Source organism: Vespula vulgaris, chromosome 2 (genome assembly GCF_905475345.1).
Source record: "Vespula vulgaris chromosome 2, iyVesVulg1.1, whole genome shotgun sequence".
Taxonomy (NCBI): domain Eukaryota; kingdom Metazoa; phylum Arthropoda; class Insecta; order Hymenoptera; family Vespidae; genus Vespula; species Vespula vulgaris.
Genome location: NC_066587.1, coordinates 16,112,558 through 16,129,673, shown reverse-complemented (window position 1 = coordinate 16,129,673; position 17,116 = coordinate 16,112,558). Strand labels below are relative to the sequence as shown.

Below are 17,116 nucleotides of genomic sequence, written 5' to 3'. Positions count from 1 at the left end.
ACACGGTTCCCCCCTTTTTGAACAAATTGACGTGTCCGAGGAAGTGATGGAAGGATGGTACAATGTGCTCGAACGTTTTACAAGCGAACCAATGGGTTCTATATTAAACTAGAGCTGAGCACGTCCGAGCTTGACCGAGCGACGTTGGTGTGTTCGTTCAGAGTCGTCTGGGGTTGTCCCTCGATCACTTTATTTCTCTGAACCTTTTTTAATCGGGACACCTCTGGTGGAACGTCAACAACGTCTTTCGTTGAAGTTTCTCGATGATCTCGATGTTGAACGAGTGATTGAAACTGAGACTTAAACAAACGGAGACTTGTTTCAATATAAAATTAAATTTCAAGATCCATGTCCTGAAGATTCGAATACGGTCTCGAGAACTTTCAGTTCGAGGGACGAAAAAGATTGAAAACAGAGAAAACGTAGGATTTGTTGTATTACGACGTCGTCGAACCTTTGACATCGACATCAACAACAATAAAGAGGAATTACTTCGAAGGGAATTTAATTTAGATAGATATAATTGGAGTGATCGATAAGAGGATTCTATTAATCTCGATCATGATCAAAGGAACCATTCTCTTGCTTCTTTACGCATGCTGCGATATAGGTAAGTCAAATCATTCGCTGATCTTTATTTTATTTGCCCAAGTTCGTCTGATATTATTTATTTCAACACTTTCTCAGTTACATTGATTCGTTTTAAAACAAGTTAAGTTAAGTCAAATTTCTTCATGATATGATTGCAATATTTTGTTTATAAAACTCGGTAGAAACTATTTATGAAATGTGTTAATTGAAAAACAGTTTGAATATGTGGCGGATGTAGCCTGTTAAAATTAATATTGGCAGAGATAATTAATTCGTACGGGACACGTTATAATCATTTCGATCATTCGAAATTTTTTAAGAATATTTTGAAACGATAGTTCTTATTGTAGCTTTGGCAGCACAATGTGGGAAGGTATGGTTGACGGTCTCCTCCTTATGGAGACCAATCGCTGCCAGTGATAAAGTCGTCGATGCCGAATTAGAAGTTAATTGGGAACTGGACTGTCCTACGAGTACAGAATACCCAGATACCATCAAGGTGTTCACTGCTGACCCAGTGCATAGTAATAAGTTTTGTTTGCTTCTTTTGCACATTGTACGACATAACATGATCAATTGCTTATTTACTTATTTCTTTATATGTTTATTTTCACGAACTAAAAATCAATGAGATATTCTAGAATCAATTATTTTTCTCTTTTTTCATTGCATCTTTCTTTCTCTTCTTCTTTTTATTCCGAATGAGCGAATCAGACGTATGATATCACGGTCGACGCGATCACGGTCACTATTATTTTCCAGACAAAACCATCAGACCTAAATTGATCTTGTCCCCGTTGGAACATCCAAGAGGATATTATCGGACCAATATTACGGTAGGTCGACCTCCATTACCAGGTGGATGGGATACTCGAGATGGTGCTACACTTCCTGGTCCACATTGCTTGAAATATCACGTTGCTCTTTACAAGGATGGTAATCTCTTCATGAGCTCTTGTTTACGAATTTGGCCAACTTGGATGTATGACTTGAGGTACATATATATATCATTGTATATATATATCGATTAATCATTAATTCATATTCTCATATGTGCATTATTATTTTTATAAAAACGAAGAAGACAACTTGGAAGATTACCAATCGGCAGCCTGATGATACCCGGGACACACAACTCAGGTTGTTACAAACACGGTGATTTGACTAGAAGAGACGTTTTCCAACGTTATTTGCTAACTCAGGATCGCAACGTTTGGACACAATTGGTACATGGCATACGTTATCTCGATATCAGAGTTGGTTATTATCCTTCCAGACCAAACGCTACAGCACCCGGTGAGGAAAGTAACAGCATCAACAGGTTTTGGGTGAATCACGATGTAATAAGAATCACACCGCTTTCGGCGATCATCAAGGACGTTCGTAACTTTCTAGACGTTGCCAGGGGAGAGGTCGTTATCATGGATTTTCACAGGTGAAGATATCGAGGAATACAATATCGTTTGATCTCTATCGATATGATATTAACAAAGTGATCTATCTTATATCTTAGATTTCCGGTTGGTTTTGAGGGTAGACCGAGTAGACATCGTAGATTGGCAACGATTTTACATCGAGAATTTGGTGACTTGATTTTGAAACCTGATAGAGGTGTCGTTGGTCTTGGACCAACTCTCAATGATATTTGGACCGGTGGTGGACGATTGATCATTTGCTATGGTGACAAACATACGGTGAATGGTAATACCGTTAGTAATTAGACATGAATCGTTTGTTATATGTCAATTTGAATTAGGTATCAATAAAAGGGTTTGATTGTCTTGAATATTATCAGGTTACGAATGGCTCTGGCCGTCTTTGTCTCAAGCCTGGGGTAATCAGCAAACAGTGGAAGGTTTATTCAAATATTTGGACGATGTGATAATGGGTCCTAAAAGATCTAGGAATAGTCCAAATCCATTGTGGGCTGTCATGGCAGAACTGACACCGTATCCATTGGATATTATCTTCAAACCGTCCGGTGGATTACGACAAATGGCCGACGCAGTAAATAGAAATCTGACGGTGAGATTTCAAGAGAAATGGTGGAAGGAAACGAACATCGTAGCTACCGATTTCTTCCTTGGAAATAATCTAATAGATGTTTCTATACAATCGAACATCAAGAAAAGTAATATCGCTCAGTGGCGTTTATGATATGTTTTAAGGTATACATATCAAGAAATTTCAAACGTCCGTTATAATCTCGAAATCACAGGATTATCTTCATCGTATTCTATCGAAGAAAAAATCTCTTCGTTAGCAACAATATCGTTGATATCGAGATAACGTTGTACAGCAATAAGTTTTAAATCATTAATCGCAACCTTTGTGAAATAATTTATCCTTGGTTGAGATTTAATCGTGTGATAATCCTGATCATGTTCTGATCGGATTTTGTGTATATTGAAGAAAACGAAAACAAAAACAAACCAAAAAAAAAAAATCACGTTATTTAATTCACGTTATTATTCTCGAATACTTGAACGAACGGCCAATGAAAATTATGGAAAAAAAAAACAAAAAAGAATGTAAGCTGTATTTATCAATCCAATTGTCAGAATAAAAATGTAATGTCTGTCGAAGATTTTATTTTGATTTTAACGTAGTGTTAAAAAAATTTTATTAAATTTTCTAAGAAAATTAAAATTGGTATTAACACATTATTGACAGGTTACAATGCATGCATGTAACTTATATAATTATTAAAGTATAAAATTATATAAATCGTTATTATAATTATTTTTTATCGTCTTGGATAGTGGTTCTACTTAATTTTGATATAATATCAATTTAAACAAATTTTTAATATTATTTTTATAATAATTTTAATTCGATTATGAGTATAGTCGGTGAAACACAATACTTTTTGCAATTAATAAACGGTCAATAATGTGTTAAATATATCTATAAATTTCAAACATTATATATATATATATATACACACGCGCGCACATATATATATATATATATATCTATTTTGGATATAATAATCAGTCACGACAATCTATTATAAGGTATGATAGATTTTAAATAATACTTGTAGATCTATAGATCTATACAAAAGTATGTTCATCTTTAATACATCCGTATCTTATTTGCTTAATTTGTGATATTAATAATTTTGTTCAGAATTTTTAATAATTTCAATAACTACTTTAATTATAAATATACTGTCGGTAAAAATATATTATTACTTTTTTTTTTTTTTTTTTAAACACAATAGAGCCAGTATCAATAATATGTTATAAGATATGATAAATCTTAAACATACCTATAGATTTACAGATCTATTCAAAAGTGTGTTAACTTTAATATGTGTACCTGTTTCTTAGAAAATCGATTTCAAACACAGAAGGAGTTAGCCAGTCGGATAATCGGTTGTCATTTGACTCTCAAATAGAATCTGAGCGAGGTTTCTCCTCGCAACTAGATCGTCTCCCGTGGAGTTCAACAGTTCGTCGTCATTCGGCTTGAAGTGAAAACGTAAGGAGAAAGAGGATCCTATCTGTCTGTCTTCTTCCCTTTCTCTTTCTTCTCTCTTTCTTTTGCGTGCATGAAACACGATGCTATATAACGCGAATCCAATCGAAGAGGAACAAGGAGAGAAACTTTGGACGATATACGCATGGTGGGCTAGCGTTCTTATTTTGAAGATGATGTCCTTGACTTGGATCACAGGACGAGTTCGTGTTGCCAAACAGGTAAGATCTTTCTACGAATAAAAGAAAGTTCTTTTAAAACTTCCCTATGATTAACGACCTTGTAATTAATCTGGACAATATTTTTAAGTAATTGATATTCTTTTATATATATATTTTTTTGTATATAATATAATTATAGAATTATTTATATCATATTTTATATTATATTTTATATGAAAAATATAATACATACACACACACACACACATATATATATATGTAATATGGACGATTTTGATTAGTTAAAAATGTTAATTTTTTTTATATACAATATTATATATGATCTTTTCAATATATATTTAAATACTTTTATTTAATTATTTTTCTACATGTAAATCTGATTTATTTTAATTTTATATTTTATTATATTTTTATTTGTGAATTAAGAATAATCTCTAATATGATACTAGTTTCAAAATAATCGTTCCGTCGACAAAGGTAAAAGTTCATAAATGTATTTTTAAATTTTCACAAATCCGTATAAATTCAATTAACAACACGTTTAGTTTCAGTTAACATGATCTTCGATGTCTAGAAAGTTCATTACCCTACTTATGTATATATATATACTTCTTAACATTTCGATAAGATACTAATTAAGTTAATACGATTATTATTTATAGATTTTATTTTTTTGTTTATATAAATATATATAATTGTATACAAGTAAGATATTATTATTTGATAACAGGTGATACATAGCGAAGAGGATAGAATGTGGATGAAAGGAAGTCAAGTGATCATATGCCCAAACGGTGGTGGACATCCGGCAGTGGATCGTATCAGGAGTGCTCATTACAATGATCTAGCGATCGTTTTACCTTACCTCTTGATCGTACCGATTTGGTTGAATACTTCGCCATGTTTTTTTCCAGCGAGAACGATCATGCTAATGTTTGCTATCAGTAATATGTTATCGACTTTAATACATTTAGAAGTAATCGAGGCACCTAATTTTTGTCAAATCATTTCCCATGCCTGTTGTATCGCCATTTTGGTGTACATTTGTCTATCTTGTATGGTACGATATTTACATATCATTTAAAAATTCTATACTTCTTTCATTAGGTTCTTTATGAATCGTATGATGTTTTCAGCGACGCATGCTCTGTCTGTATCTTTCTTTCTATCTCTTTCTTTCTGATCTCTTTCTCTCGATGACTAACAATTGTAAGATAATTTAATGTAATAATATCACCCATCTGAGTCATATCGCATTCGTGCAGTGACAATTTGTATACCAATTTTTTTATTAGTTTATTCTTAATAAAATTATAGTTGAAACAGCATAGTTGTTGTATTGTTAAATAATTTATTTTTTCTTATTTTTTATAAGTGCCTGAATATATATATATGCACACATATATATATATATAAATATTTTTTGTATATAATTTTCATATATATCTTCTGTATAGATTTTCTATTTTAATTTACATCCTATTATCACGTCTATACATATATATATATATACATATATATATAGGCGATATATATTTTAAATCTTATTTTCATCCATGTTGGAAAAAAAAATCGATAATAAAAGCACAAAGGAATTTGTAAGGAAATTATTTGAAAATAATTTATTTCTATTTATATATATGTGTATATATATATATATTTATATTTTTTATGTTTAAATTTAATATTTTTATAGTATATGAATCTTACTTCAGAAGAAATTCATATGCTTCGATCGGTATATAAAAAAAAAAAAAAAAAGGAAAAAAGAAATTTCTTATTGATTATTATCGCCATGCCTTTAAATCAAGTTTTTTTTATTTCGATTGCTCGATCGAAAGAAACGGAATAAAGATTACTAGGAATCGATTCTAAACTGACGTGTGTATTAAAAGAACAGTCGTTGAGAAGTGCACTGTAACGTCATATTTCATCGAAAAGGCATTCATTAAAAGTCATCAAACGCTATACTACAGTTGCTATTCTATGCACTGTAAAAGTTTTATATCACGGTGCGAACGTTACTGATCTAATTTTAAATAAAATGTTGCGACAATAGAGAACATTATATAAATGTGTATTCATCAAGTAAGTTCTTATATATTTTTGATTTTATTTTATTACGTGCGTGCGAGTGAATAGCTTATCGATATTCGATAGATAAAGAGAAAGAGAGAGAGAGAGAGAGAGAGAGAGAAAGAAAGAAAGAAAGAGAGAGAGAAAGAGATAATGTTTGATTTGTTGATTGATTGCCGGTATCAAACGTGTTTTGAATTATATATTTGTAAACATTTATTTGGAATCATTTACAACTGTCTCTTTGATTTATATATTCTTATTTCTAAAATAGCATTGAGTAATAAAGAGTTCTATAAAAATTTTGCAAATACATATTTCTAATGGAATCTTATCGCGGTTTTAATATCGTGATTGGAATCAATGATTTTATTGATTATGTATACGGTATAAATTGTTTTCTATGTTAGTTTATATGTAGAGGTTATGATAGTGTGAATTAATAAGAGTAAAGTCCGCAAGTCCCCTTTATGTGATATACCTCTGACGTTACCATTGTGTGATATTCTTTTTGTCATATATTAGTATTAGATCATCGATGCTCTTACCAGTTTAATATGTAAATCCAAGCTATAGTATCTATAAAGGAAGATAATCTATTACGATTCAAATTTTTACGTCTAACAAATAAAATGGAGATACAAAAAAGAACTGCTAAAAGAAGATCTTTTAGGAGTATCATGCATCGCATACCAGAACGTATATCGGAAAGAGTAGAGCGGTTTTTTTATGTGTAAGTTCAAAGCTCATTGAGTATTCATAGCACAATGTAGTATTACAAAGCCTGGTTAGAATGAATGATGAGTACACAACTGAAACATTATTTTATTTGCGCTTCTTTTAGTTTAGGATCAAGAATAGCTCTAAGACCACAGAGATGGTTAATAGGAAGCGTTATGATTATCTTATTTTGTCTTGGTGGATTATATTGGTTTCGACAAGAAAAAAGTCCATTAAAACTTTGGATTCCTCCCAACTCTGACTTTGTACATGACACAGAATGGTTTTTGTCTAATTTCGGAGAAGGACAAAGAGTACAGAATATAATTTTGACAGGAGATGATGTTCTGCAGCCAGAAATACTCGCCAAGGTATCAATATATTTTCTATGAATTTTAAATAACTTTTTTGTATTATTTAAAATATTCATACATTGGCATTTGTTTCAGTTGAATGAAATTACAAAACAAGTGATATTGATCGAGGTTCCTGGTAAACGTACATTCATTTCATGGACAGATGTGTGCTTAAAGTAAGTAATTATATACATGTATCAAAAAAGTTGTGAACAATAATAATTGTTTTGTCTTGTTGATAGAGTACCTTCTATAACATCTCATATTCGAAAGACAAGGAGTACAGATCCTTTGGAAGATGATTTTTTTGAAGAAGAACCTGCCGTAAAATTAAATGAAACAGAATTCGAACCAGCGGTTCACGCAGATACTAAATTATATTGTAGTATATATGAAAGTTTACCAAGAGCTTGCTTTGTACATAGTATTCTTGATATTTGGGAATATGACAGCGATCAGATTGAGAAACAAACCAAACAAGATATCATTACGAAGATAAATACTATTAAAGTCAGTCCTACGCTTGGTCATCCTATGAATTTCACTGATCTCTTAGGCGAAATTACGAGAGACGAAAATGGCAGAATCGTGTCAGCCAAAGCAATCAAAACACAGTTCATGGTGCGCGTGAATTTTTCCAATATAGACATGGATACATTTGGAAATGATGCTGGAACAGCTGATTGGGTAAGGTAAGTCTCTATTAAATTTTTAACATATGTATGTTGCATTTTTGTATCTGTGTAATAGAAAGAAGTATAGTATATTTTCATGTTTTGTAAAATATTCCTAGATAAATAATATTTCACATGAAATATCTGTTTTACAGCAATATACTTTTAATTACAATAATGGTAATCTAAAGGAAACATTCTTTGAAAAGAATTATTTATTTTGGGGCTCACTTGATTATATTGTATTATGTATTTAAAATGCGAAAAACATTTTTCAAGAAGATAAGCTTAACAATGAAATTCCAATGATTGTTTGAAAAAGTTACTTAATCTTTTTTATTATTAATCGTTTAAACAACACTATATTATTTTAATAATTAATTCATTCAATCATCCAATACCATATTACAGTATATTCAGCTGAAAATAGTAAAATAAAAAAGCTACAAACCAGCAATGAGTCGAGAGGTGATTAGAATAAATTTTTTAGTACTTTGCACATAAAAACTACGATTACATAAAATTATATATCAGATATGCATATTCATTCGTAACTTACAATCTCTACTTTATTACTGGTTGTAAGAAATTAATAATAAAGTGTAAGTAGAGAGATAATCATTCTCAATGATAATTTATTCAGGCAACAGAAGAAGCATTGAAATGGGAATTGGGATTTCTGCGTACTTTAGAAGAAGCTTCCACAGAATTGAAAAATTGGAACAAGGATAATTATCCGAATGAAACATTGGGTTTATTTTACGAAGCAGGTAGAAGTTTTGGAGACATCAGTTCGTCGACCTTGTTTCAAGATATAGACAAATTAGCGATAGGAATATTGTTGATGTTTTTTTACGTTCAATTCATTCTTTCTAATTTCAACTGGGTAGAATGGAGGGTAATTATGATGCTTCTGTAAATTGTTACTTATAAGAAGTATTTATAAAAATAGTATATATATATGTGTGTGTGTGTGTGTGTATACTATTTCTATATTTTATTTTTAAATAGTTTTGTCTAACCGCAACTGGATTACTTTGCGTTGGCGGTGCCTTCATAATATCCATAGGTATATGTTCCGTAATTGGAATTCCTTACGGTCCAGTACATACGTCCTTACCATTTATGCTACTGGGCCTTGGAGTAGACGATTTATTCGTAATGATGGCGTCTTGGGAGCAAATACATTCGTTCGAAGAAAACAGAAAAAAAATATTACATGAAAGGATAGGTCTTACGTTGGGTCACGCGGGTTCTGCCATTTGCATAACATCGTTTACCGATGTCGTAGCATTTATTATCGGTGCGTCAACGGTACGTATTTAATACTTTTTTAATATACTTACATTTTAATTACATAATAATCATATTTTAATGTTATAACGATTTAACAATAAATCGATATAACATTTAAATATCATTTAACTTTCAGATATTACCGTCGCTTCAATCATTTTGCATCTATGCAGCGGTCGGAGTTCTCGTAACGTTTTTATTGCAAATTACATTCTTCGTTGCTTTTTTTACCTTGGATGCAAAACGAATCGAAGAAAAAAGGAACGGTATAATACCGTGTATTGTTCATGAAAATCATGTTACGAAAATTGTCGATCCCAACAAAGCATTATCCACGAAATTAATAGATCGTTTGTATTCAAAGATCGTTTTGACTTTACCTGGCAAATTTATTATAATATTGATCACGATAATAACAGCATCAGCGGGTTCTGTTGGTTCGTATCGATTGGAACAATGGTTTGATCCAATATGGTTTTTACCAAAGGGCACACATTTAAACGATTATATTGCCGTGAGACATCAATATTTTTCGCAAAAGGGTCACAGTGCTTACGTATTTATCGGTAACATCGATTATCCATCTGAATTTTCTAAGATAATGACGCTAACGTCTAACTTGAAGAATTTATCATCAGTGGAGAAAATCGAATCTTGGCCAGATCATTTTGCAAATTTCGTTAAGAAATTTTATCAAGCAGGTAAGTCTGAAGAATATTTAATTTTTAATTATTTCTTTTCTTTTTACAACGATTTTCTCAAATATGATAGTTGCGATAAACATTTCTTTTTTTTTTTTTAGATTTAACGAAGGACGATATAAAACAGGAAGATTTTCAACGATATTTATCGAAATTTCTCTTCAGTCGAGCGGGTGGAAAATATCAAATGAATTTTCGTTTCAACGGAAAACTCAAATGTGGGGAAAACGCGCCACCAATTTTAATCGCTACTATAGAATTTTTCTTTAGGAAATTTTCCGGCCCACACGAATGGATCCCAGCGATGGATGATACTAAAAAAATAGCAAGAGAAACTGGAATCGATGGATTCGTTACGATTTGGAGTAAAATGTTTAGCACATGGGTGACCGATAAATTAATCGCGCAGGAAGTCCTACGGAATATTATTTTAGCACTGATATGTGTAATGGCTACTACAGCGATATTGATAGCAGAACCACAAACATGTTTTTGGATTTTGTTGTGTGTACTTTTAACGCTACTCAATGTATGTGGATTCATGTATTTTTGGGGTTTGACGATCGACATAGTCTCTTGCATAGGTGAGAGTCACCTATTAATCCTTCGTTGCATTTTTCATTGAATTTATACATTGAATTGACGAGTACTTGAATTCCGTTCGTTTCTTAACATTTTAAACAGGTCTCGAGTTAGCGGTTGGTTTGAGCGTAGATTATGCGGCACACATAGCACATGCTTTTCTAAATGCATCGTCACAGGAAAAGAAAAAGGATCAAGATCGTAAGATAAGAGCATTGATCGCAGTTAAACACATCGGAGCTGCTGTAGCCTATGGTGCAGGATCAACTTTGTTAGCACTCTCGATGTTGGCTTTTTCGGACGCCTATGTGTTTCGTGCATTTTTCAAAATATTCTTCTTGGTAATATTATTTGGTCTTTGGCACGGTTTATTTCTTTTACCCGTTGTATTGAGCACAGTTGGTCCACGGAGTCTTCGACGTAATAACGAACGATCATCGCGCGATTTTGATAATTTGACGACGGCAACAACGGACGAAGAAGTAGATAAACCGTTGAACAAGGAAACGGAAAATTGAAATTATATGTATTTTATCTCATCTATCGAATTTTGATTTCTGTGGGCGTGGGCGGGCGTGTGTGCGCGTTTCCACAAAGATTAAAGAACGAAAAAAAGAAAATCGAAAGCTCTCGCTCTGCGCCATTTTTTTTTTCTTTATCAATAATATTTATTTTTGGTTCAATAAACATACAAAATTATTACACTATTCGTACTATTAATCACACATTTATACAAAAATAATAATAATAATAATAATAATAATAATAAAAATAATAATTAATAATAATAATAATAAAAGTCGGATAACTTAAAAACGGCATTATTTATAATATATTTATATAATATATTAAGATATTAATAAAAAAACAAGTACAAAATAATATTGTAGCAAGGATTGATATAGAGATTTATTATTTTTAATAATTATCGATCGGAAAAGGAACATGACTATTATAAACGTAACGTAATCTCGTGTTCTTCTTGTTGGATGCGTTCTTTTCTTTTCCTTTCCTTTCCTTTCCTTTCTCTCTTTCTTTCTTTCTTTTTTTTTTCTTCCTCTTGCTTTTCTCAATATGTATAATCGTAATTAATGTTTATGACGTAAAAATGAGCGACGAGGGAGCGGACCATGGATGCGATCATTGTCCTCCCTCCGCTGTCTCTCTCAGTCTTGCACAGTCTAAAAACATTCGTACGATTCTCTTTCATCATTTTTCTGTATCCTATTCTATTCTCTATCTCTTTCTCTTTTCTTACTTCTCTCTCTTTCTCTCTCTCTTTCTCTCTCTTTCACCTTAATCATCGATACAATCAATTCGTTCCTTATTTTTCTTTTTCTTTCCTCTGATCTCTGCATATTCGCAGAAATAGATTTTTCAAGGACAAATAAGAGTAGTCAAAGAGAAATAATATATATATATATATATATATATATATATATATATATATATATATAAAGAGAGAAAGAGAGAGAGAGAGAGAGAGAAATAGAGATAGAGAAGAAAGGATATAGATTTCACAGATATACAACACAGGCGTACACACATTAAGAAACACCGAAAACACTCGGATAGGCGCACACATTTGTAAATTCAATTCGTGCATTCGCATCGGCATAAAATTTCACACGCAACACAACCAACACACGCGGGGTAGTTGAACCGTCGTCATCCCAAATATTGTGGAAAATGATGGAATGGTTGATTGGTGAGGATAAGGGATGGTTGATGGGGTAGAAGGTAGAAGTGTGTAAGTCTAGAGTGATGTCGACGGCAAAGCCACACGTATAGAATGATACGGCGATATATACCCAGACACGCACACGCACACGTTCATATATTATACATACACACCGACAGATCTCCTTAACTCTTACAAAGTGTGGGGATCCGTACATTTCATAATTAACGAGGAACCATCGATGATACAATGATAATATTTTATTTAGCCAAAAACGTGCCAATCTGGGACTGGGAATTTTAATAAATTGTTGGAAAAAGGGCTCGGATAGAAGGGAGTAAGAATAGAAAGTGACGAAAGAAAGGGTGTGTCACGTGATACAAATGATATAATGCGAGGTAAAACAGAAAGAGAGAGAGAGAGATAGATAGAGAGAGAGAGAGAGAGAGAGAGAAAGAGAAAGAATCGAAATGGATAATGTCATCGAGGAGATGATACAAAAACGCGATGCCGTAATTATTACAAGAAAGATCGAAGAGTTTGATGGTCTCGAGAGAAGGGGAGGGGTTAGAGGGCGTCCTCTATTCGTCAAGATAAACGGCGTTTTTTTTTTCTTTTCTTTCTCTCTTTTTTTTTATCTTTTTTTCTCTTTTTTTTGTCTCTTTTTTTCTTTTTTTTTTGAAAAGGATTCATACATCCCGGTTATATCGTATAGTACCATCACCATCTGGGAAAGACGCTCAGGGCAACAGACAGAGACATTTTTCGACATAGAAACTATACTACCGACTATAATACGTTATGTCTATATAAAAAGTGTCTGACTTTACGTACAATATGTATGTACTACTTACGTGCAATACATATGTATGCATGTAATGTATGTATGTACGTAGCGTTTAAACTCTTCCTTCAATAAAATTCTTTAATATTCGTTCGTTCCCCTTTTATCGTTCATCTTTCATCTCTTTTTATTCGGTTAGACGCTATCCGCCATCTTTTTTTCTTTCCTTTTGGTTCTCTTCTTCTTTTTTCCCTTATCTCTCTCTTTCTCTCAACTTTTTGACCTTCTCCTTCTTCTCAATCATCTTCCCTACATTTTCTCTTTTATCTTTTTTCCCCTGTTCTCTCCTTTATTTATAAGATAAAACGCTATGTAGTCTTTATTAGTCAAAAGCTTATGCCCAAAAATCTACCAGAGGCACTTTGGGTATATATTAGTACCATTTTGAAGTCGACGTGTGCGCGAGGGAAGATATACGCCCTTCTTCTTCTTCTTCTTCTTTTTTTTTCTTTTTTCAATTCTCCCCCTCTTAATCCTCCCCTTCACGAATCCCCACCTCCATCTCTTTCTTCTTCCGCCCCATCATCTTTACAGATATACTCATGATATTTCACGGGGTAACGATAATGATTGAGAACGAGCTAAGGGATTAAAGCATGATTTGAATTTTCCCCTTCTTCTTCCCTTTCTCTTTCTTTCTTTTTCTCTTTTTTTCTTGCTTACGTTTTCGTCATGATTCGAAGAAAATTGTAAAAATAATATTAAAACAATTCCGATATTAAACCTTTACACTTAATTATCACGCGAATCAATTATCAATTGATAATAATAAGACAGTGATATGTAAATGATATAAAAAATAATATGATCGTTGAAATTAAACGACGTTAGATGATTCATCGTTATTATATAGATATTTTATTATTTTATATAGACGCCATATTTGTCGAGTGTAAAGGGTTAACACGATTAATATATTCCTTTTGCGACTAATACCATTTCTCTCTCTTTCTCTCTCTCTCCTTCTCTCTTTCTCTATCTGTGTATCTCTATTTTTTTTGTATCTATCTATTCCTTTTATTAGTAATTCATCGTCTTTTTCCATTTGTAAATCTCGCGATATTATCAGCGTCTTTATTCGAGACTTATTCGTTCGCCATTATTAAAATATTCGTTCTCGCCAGTTCTCGTCGTACCTCGACAATTCTTTTTAATTTTGCTCTTTTATTTTTATTTGTTTCGTTTTGTTTTCTTTTCTTTATTTATTTTTACCCTGTCTGGCCTTGCCCCATTTTTGTCATACGTCTTAATTCATTTCTCTATTTTTCTCTCTCTCTCTCTCTCTCCATCTCTCTCTTACTCCTCCTCTCTCTAAGCAGTTTGTCACGTGACACTGAACTACCCCAATATTTCCTGCGTCTTTTTTTAAATCATTCGTTTATATAAGTACATATGTACGTGTGTATATGTATATGTATATATATATGTGTATATACACATATACATATATACTTTTTCTTACCTTTCCGTCACGATCATTTATCTAATCCAAATCTGTTTGTTCTTTTGTCAGTGATTTTTTTGGTTATCCATGTTTTTTCCTTCCTCTCTCTTTCTTTTCTTTTTTTTTTTTAATTTTTATTTTTTTAATTATTACCTTGCCCTTCCCATTAATACTCTTTTTTCGATCCAATAATATATGTATTATTTTTTCCTTCACGGGACAACAACTGCACATTGAATTGACGCACAGGACGCGCACCCACCCATTATCACTTTCTTGATATCACGCACGAGGAACATACACGAACGAACATATACACAGAGACACAAACACACAGACACACAACACACAACATACACGCTGAACATACACGCATATATCCAAAGGAGAACATCGGACAATCTCCACCAACATTTTTATCTCGTCCGATCGCATTGTCACGAGTTTGCCGAGAAGAGACACAAATCGGTGTCCATATTATACATTTATTAAAAATAATATAAATTACAATACGTCAAGGGTCTGTCGGGGGCTGGGGGTGGGTAAGAAATCGTTATTGGGGAAGCGGGAGAAGGGGGTAACTTTGGTAGCGTGAACTTTTCGGTCAAATCGATTAAAAAATTGTGCTTCGACATTTTTCTTTTACTCGCCATTTTCGCACGACGCTATACTTACTCTGACTAACAGTCATCATAATTATCATCATCATTATCATTATCATCATAATATCGTCATCGTCATCATCATTATCGTTATCATCGTCATCATTATCATCATTATTATTATTATTATGGCGGACATTTTGAATCTTACGAAGAGAAGGTAACGCCGGCTTTTTTTATCATTTTTTCTTATTTTCTGTTCTTTTCTTTTTTCTTCTTCATGATTTCGAGAGTGAACGTATTATATGTATATATGTATTTATATATATATACACACACAAATAATATATGTATATATATATCACGCTCGTCAAACGTCGCCCATTGCGATCGATTCATTCATATATGGTCGCTCGTATTTTTTATAATACATACGACTCTCTCTCTTTATTCTCTTTCAAACTTTACCTCTCGCTCTCTCTCTCTCTCTCTCTCTCTTTCTTACAAACACACACACATATATACGTACCACCACATTCTCTCGCTCTTTCGCTCTCACACCGATATTAGCTACATCCACAGAGTTTAATATTACGCTTTTTTTTTTTTCTTTTTTTTTAATTAATGATTATCAATTCATATCAATTCAATATCAATGTATTACAATCAGACAATACTCAACAGTGATCGTTATTCATTATATATTACAATAATTAAGAGTGACAACAACATGACGACGGAGGCGTTGAAGCATTACAAGGGGGTGGGAGTGGGGAGTAGGAATAATAGACGAGGGTAGGAACAGAGGAAGGCTGTTGGTGTTGATTTGGGTAGAATATAAAGGGGAATAAAGATTTGGATGAATGGATGGTTGGATGGATTAATGGATGGATATGGATTTAAGGGGGAGGGGAAGGGGTAGAGGTGTGCTAAGTAGCACGACGCGATCCAAAATGGAGTGGGAGATGAAAGAGAGAAAACGTTGACGCTTTTCTTAACGGCGAGGAAACATATATGTATGAGCGATTTATGAGAGAGAAAGAGAGAAAGAGAGAGAGAGAGAGAGAGAGAGAGAGAGAGAGAATGCGAGAGAGAGAGAGAGAGAGAGAGAGAGAGAGAGAGAGATAAGAAACGAGAGATATTGACAAGATACTCGAGATGAAGAAATAGAGCGAAGAGAAAAGTAAATATGTGTGTATCTTTTATTTCTTTATCTCTCGAATGATATCAATGATATTGTTTAAAATTTAAAGGAAGGTGAGAGGGAATGTATAGTTGATTGATTGATTTGGAAATAAGATACTTTTTTGACTCTTTACGTATGTATGTACTTACGTAGTTACATATTTGTCCATGTAAGTATAGATGCGTTGTACAATGCATTGATAAAATAGGGGTAAGGAGTACAACGATGCGGAGAAGGGAACGAACGAACGATTAATGAGAAAATGGAACGATGAACTTGGTGACAAAGGAAGGGAGAGATGCTATAAGGCTGGTGGGGGTGATAGAGGGGTTAGGAAGGGAGGGGAAGCACGCACACTCAACACAACCGTCACATCGAGCTGGCCTCGCGCACGGCCATATTCCATTAGATTAATACTTACTAACTAATACACAGTCCATCTTTCCGTTAATTAGCGGACGACATATCTCATCTCCTTTTATTTTTTTATTTTTCTCTTTATCTTTTTTCCGTCTGTTTTTCATTCTACGCAAACCAGTGCATTCTGCTTCTCGTTTTTTCTTGATTTTTCTTTTTATCTCTCTCTCTCTCTCTCTCTTATTCTACCTCTCTCTTTCTCTTTCTCTCTCTCTCTCTCTCTCTCTCTGTGTGTCACATTCACTCTCATTATCGAATGCATGTGAGTATAAATAATACGC

General features: G+C 32.9%; 4 protein-coding genes across 8 annotated transcripts in view; 3 read left to right on the top strand and 1 right to left on the bottom strand.

Annotated features, from left to right (window-relative positions):
- The first annotated feature begins 117 nt into the window (after nt 1-117).
- Nucleotides 118-3,176, top strand: LOC127061888 (PI-PLC X domain-containing protein 1-like). Of its 3 annotated transcripts, none has more exons than XM_050989362.1 (6): nt 118-610; nt 942-1,115; nt 1,354-1,585; nt 1,673-2,026; nt 2,105-2,300; nt 2,387-2,611. In XM_050989362.1, the coding sequence occupies exons 1-6, from the start codon at nt 562-564 to the stop codon at nt 2,471-2,473; spliced, it is 1,092 nt and encodes a 363-aa protein (XP_050845319.1). In that variant the 5' UTR covers nt 118-561; the 3' UTR covers nt 2,474-2,611. The 3 variants fall into 3 exon arrangements, with proteins under 3 accessions (XP_050845319.1, XP_050845318.1, XP_050845317.1); XM_050989360.1 differs by having other exon boundaries at nt 131-610; nt 2,105-2,292; nt 2,387-3,176; XM_050989361.1 differs by lacking the exon at nt 942-1,115 and having other exon boundaries at nt 128-610; nt 2,105-2,292; nt 2,387-3,176.
- Nucleotides 3,177-4,157: 981 nt separating this feature from the next.
- Nucleotides 4,158-5,586, top strand: LOC127061890 (uncharacterized). The gene is made up of 2 exons (XM_050989366.1): nt 4,158-4,295; nt 4,987-5,586. Exons 1-2 carry the CDS (start codon nt 4,158-4,160, stop codon nt 5,338-5,340), a joined length of 492 nt encoding a protein of 163 aa, XP_050845323.1. The 3' UTR covers nt 5,341-5,586.
- Nucleotides 5,587-6,063: 477 nt separating this feature from the next.
- LOC127061884 (NPC1-like intracellular cholesterol transporter 1) lies at nt 6,064-11,368 on the top strand. Of its 3 annotated transcripts, XM_050989347.1 has the most exons (10): nt 6,064-6,344; nt 6,858-7,065; nt 7,177-7,423; nt 7,502-7,584; nt 7,651-8,095; nt 8,726-8,980; nt 9,094-9,396; nt 9,515-10,079; nt 10,181-10,663; nt 10,764-11,368. In XM_050989347.1, exons 2-10 carry the CDS (start codon nt 6,965-6,967, stop codon nt 11,177-11,179), a joined length of 2,898 nt encoding a protein of 965 aa, XP_050845304.1. In that variant the 5' UTR covers nt 6,064-6,344; nt 6,858-6,964; the 3' UTR covers nt 11,180-11,368. The 3 variants fall into 3 exon arrangements, with proteins under 3 accessions (XP_050845304.1, XP_050845306.1, XP_050845305.1); XM_050989349.1 differs by lacking the exon at nt 6,858-7,065 and having other exon boundaries at nt 6,065-6,344; nt 7,182-7,423; XM_050989348.1 differs by having other exon boundaries at nt 6,065-7,065; nt 7,182-7,423.
- Nucleotides 11,369-15,806: 4,438 nt separating this feature from the next.
- Nucleotides 15,807-17,116, bottom strand: part of LOC127061883 (plexin-A4) — a 277,822-nt gene continuing 276,512 nt past the window's right edge. Inside the window, exon 12 of the mRNA XM_050989346.1 lies at nt 15,807-17,116. This exon is cut by the window's right edge and continues 2,627 nt beyond it. The gene's annotated coding sequence lies outside the window, so the exon portion shown is untranslated.